The sequence below is a fragment of the Octodon degus genome, unplaced genomic scaffold, assembly GCF_000260255.1.
Source record: "Octodon degus isolate 3935 unplaced genomic scaffold, OctDeg1.0 scaffold00163, whole genome shotgun sequence".
Taxonomy (NCBI): Eukaryota; Metazoa; Chordata; class Mammalia; order Rodentia; family Octodontidae; genus Octodon; species Octodon degus.
The window spans coordinates 2,162,018-2,164,987 of NW_004524739.1; the positions used below are offsets into that span (position 1 = coordinate 2,162,018).

Sequence of the window (2,970 nt, forward strand, 5' to 3'; positions counted from 1 at the left end):
CTATGGCAGAAAGAACCTGAGTTTGATGCCAGCTGAGCTATATCACAAGACTCTGTTTCAAAAAAAATTATTTTATAACAATGAATAAAATAATAATCTGGCCCAAATCCCTCATTTAAAGGAAAAGAAACTGGGCCCAGACAGCGGAAATTACATAAGCAAGTACGGACTGTAAACTTCATGACTACTGTCGTCGTATTCACATTAATTGAATAAAAAGGGGGCCGGGGAGATGGCTCAGTGAAATAAGCGCTTCCGCGGCAAGCGCAAAGAACCTGAGTTCAAGCCCCGGTTCCGCCAAAAATAAAAAATAAAAATAAAAAGCCAAAATTCTTAGACTCCATTCAATCATGCCATATTAATAAAATTTCAGTTATCAGGTCCATTCAACATTTACAAATATCAAGTCACTACCTACTTAAGACCCTGATGGCTTCACGAGGTGAACCACGTGAAGGAGGCAAAACATGAAACTGGGAGATGTGCTAGAATCGCTGGTGAATGATTAAGAAACTCGGGTAATGTTTCTCTGAGAAGGTGAAATTTAAACTGAGATTTGACACTGAAATGTCAATGCAATAAAAGAACTTTGGCGCTCCTACGAGATGAACGCGGTTTTGAAAGCACACTCTGAAGTACTGAACATCGTCTTCCCTTATAGTCACAACCGTAATGATACCAGTGAGCCACGAAAGCGAGGGCTTGCTTTTCGTTCAATAACATCAACTGCAGAACTGCACTCCTCTTTCACACTGATGGGCCCAGGAGCCGAAATTCTTGTTCCTTACGCTGTACAGAGCCTCTTCGTCACCCTCCACCAACAAAATTGTCTTTTCCGTTGTTCCGGGGGCCGCCGTTCACAGTTGGCTAAGAATGGTCCCGCCTCTCGCTCAGGATTTGCTGAAGACTCCAGAAGCCCCGCCTCTTCACTCTCCTTATTGGTCACTCCTGCATATGTCCCACCTCTTTTCCGAAAAGACTGGCTGTTTGGCCAGCCGCGAGTTTAGCGCCTATAGACAAGCTGCCACGCCAAGTGACGAGCGGCTACTGCGTTAGGAACAATGGCAGGTACGGCGTTGGCGTCTCGGGCTCGGCTCGGCGTTTGGGGAATGAGGGCCATGCAAACCCGAGGCTTCAGCTCGGATAAGGTACGCCGCGGCAGCATCCGTTGCCCCAACCCTGAACACGAATCCCATTTTTTTCTCTACATCCCTACCAACGCCCGGGTCTCTCTCCGCTGTCGCAGGATCATGAGAGTTCTTCCGGCTCGATCCGAGACGCCGGTGGGGCCTTCTCGAAGAGAGAGCAGGCTGAAGAGGAGCGCTTCTTCCGGTAAGGCCCACCGGGTCCCAAGTCCAACCCTAGAGCTTCCAGAGCCTTCCAGTCCTTCTTAAATTTCTCGTCGCCCCTCCCACATCTGGTGCCGTGGGGCGCCCATCCTCAGCAGGCCCTCTCCGTCCTAACATTTGGGCTCCTGGCCTTTACCATCTATAGGGCGCACCCAGTCCTTTGCGCAACAGCACCTGGATCCTAAGCCCCTGGCCTTTTCCACCATCTCCAGGACGCTCCGTCCTCGGCTCAACTCCTGTTTATCATTTACCGTCTCCTCACCCCCGATCCTGGGTGGAGCTAAATGTTCTCACAGTGTCTAGATCCGACTGTCCAATAATTTGCGGTATCTCTGAGCCTGACTCCGTCAAGGCTCACTTATCAATCACTTACCTTCTTCTCCTTACACCTTGGCTTTGAAAACCCACATGGAGTCCCTGAGCTTTGAGACCCTCTCAGCTGTTTCCAGACACAATTCCTAAAGGGTGACGAGGTGTAATCAGAACTGGCAGGACCTGACTTTTGCCCTAACCCAGCCCAGGCTTTGGGCTAGAGATTGCCAAGGAGTGGGCAGTCTACTTGCTTTCCCAGTCCTGAGTTATTGTTAACTGACTTTTCTCCACAGCTGGGAGCAACAAGGAACTAATCTTGTTTCTGCTTCACCTTTGGTCTATGACCTAAGATTAATCATGGGGGTGGGGGTGTTGCTCAGTGGTAGAGTAGGTGCATAGCGCACAAGAGTCCTTGGGTTGGGGCTGGGGAGATGGCTCAGTGGAATAAGCGCTTCCCTGGCAAGTGCAAGGGCCTGAGTTCAATCCCCGGTTTCACAAAAAAAAAAAAAGAGTCCTTGGGTTCAGTCCCAGCACAAGACAAAAGAAATTGTCTTACAGTGGCACCTACTTGAATACAGCCCTTTGAGGCCATCTATTTGGGCCTCTACAGTTAAAGAAAACTGAGGCCCTAAGGGCTGCAAAGCCATTGGTTTTGAGGGGGCTAGGAGTGGAAAGGCATGTGGTATCAGGAGCGAACCACGGTCCCTGTGCTTTGCCTAATTTTGTCTAGCAGGCACTTTAGACTGCTGAGCTATTTCACCTGCCCTAAAACTGGAGAGGAATTTTTTTTTTTTTTTTCTAGCCTCGGATGCCCTAAGGGTGGGTCTCATGGAACTGGAGAGTTTGTCCAAGCAGGCACTTTAAACAACTGAGCTCTTGGGCAAGCCCCCTATTGAGACTTCAGCTGGACTTCTAAGCACTGTACTTGCAAGAGACCCTTCTGTGGACCATGTATTTTTTTAGGCAAAGAAAGGCCCAGGCAAATTGAGATTTGATATTTTTCCCTTAACCATGTGTCTTTGCTAGTGGAGTCAGGGTAGAAGAGCAAGGCCACTCATGGAGGGGATGAGGGGCACCACTTTAGGGCTTACAGGTTATGCTGTAAAAGCTCTTTGGGATAAAAGATTGGAATTAAGCCCTGAGTCACTATGTCCTTATAGACAGAAGACTAAAGAACAACTAGCAGCCTTGAAGAAACATCATGAAGATGAAATCTATCATCATAAAAAGGCAATTGAACGTATGGAGAAAGAAATTGAACGACATAAGCAGAAGATCAAACAACTAACTCATGATTAAATGCACATGT

The 2,970-nt window shown here is 48.0% G+C and overlaps 1 protein-coding gene across 1 annotated transcript; it reads left to right on the forward strand.

Annotated features, from left to right (window-relative positions):
* The first annotated feature begins 978 nt into the window (after positions 1-978).
* On the forward strand, positions 979-2,970 carry Atp5if1 (ATP synthase inhibitory factor subunit 1). Its single transcript, XM_004642883.2, has 3 exons — positions 979-1,148; positions 1,247-1,332; positions 2,822-2,970. Exons 1-3 carry the CDS (start codon positions 1,062-1,064, stop codon positions 2,958-2,960), a joined length of 312 nt encoding a protein of 103 aa, XP_004642940.1. The 5' UTR covers positions 979-1,061; the 3' UTR covers positions 2,961-2,970.

Excerpts from the sequence above, each read along its gene's own strand:
- Atp5if1 (XM_004642883.2), top strand. The coding sequence starts at position 1,062 with ATGGCAGGTACGGCGTTGGCGTCTCGGGCTCGGCTCGGCGTTTGGGGA. Across the intron at positions 1,149-1,246 it reads GAGGCTTCAGCTCGGATAAG|GATCATGAGAGTTCTTCCGG; the intron begins GTACGCCGCGGC and ends CCGCTGTCGCAG. Across the intron at positions 1,333-2,821 it reads GAAGAGGAGCGCTTCTTCCG|ACAGAAGACTAAAGAACAAC; the intron begins GTAAGGCCCACC and ends ATGTCCTTATAG.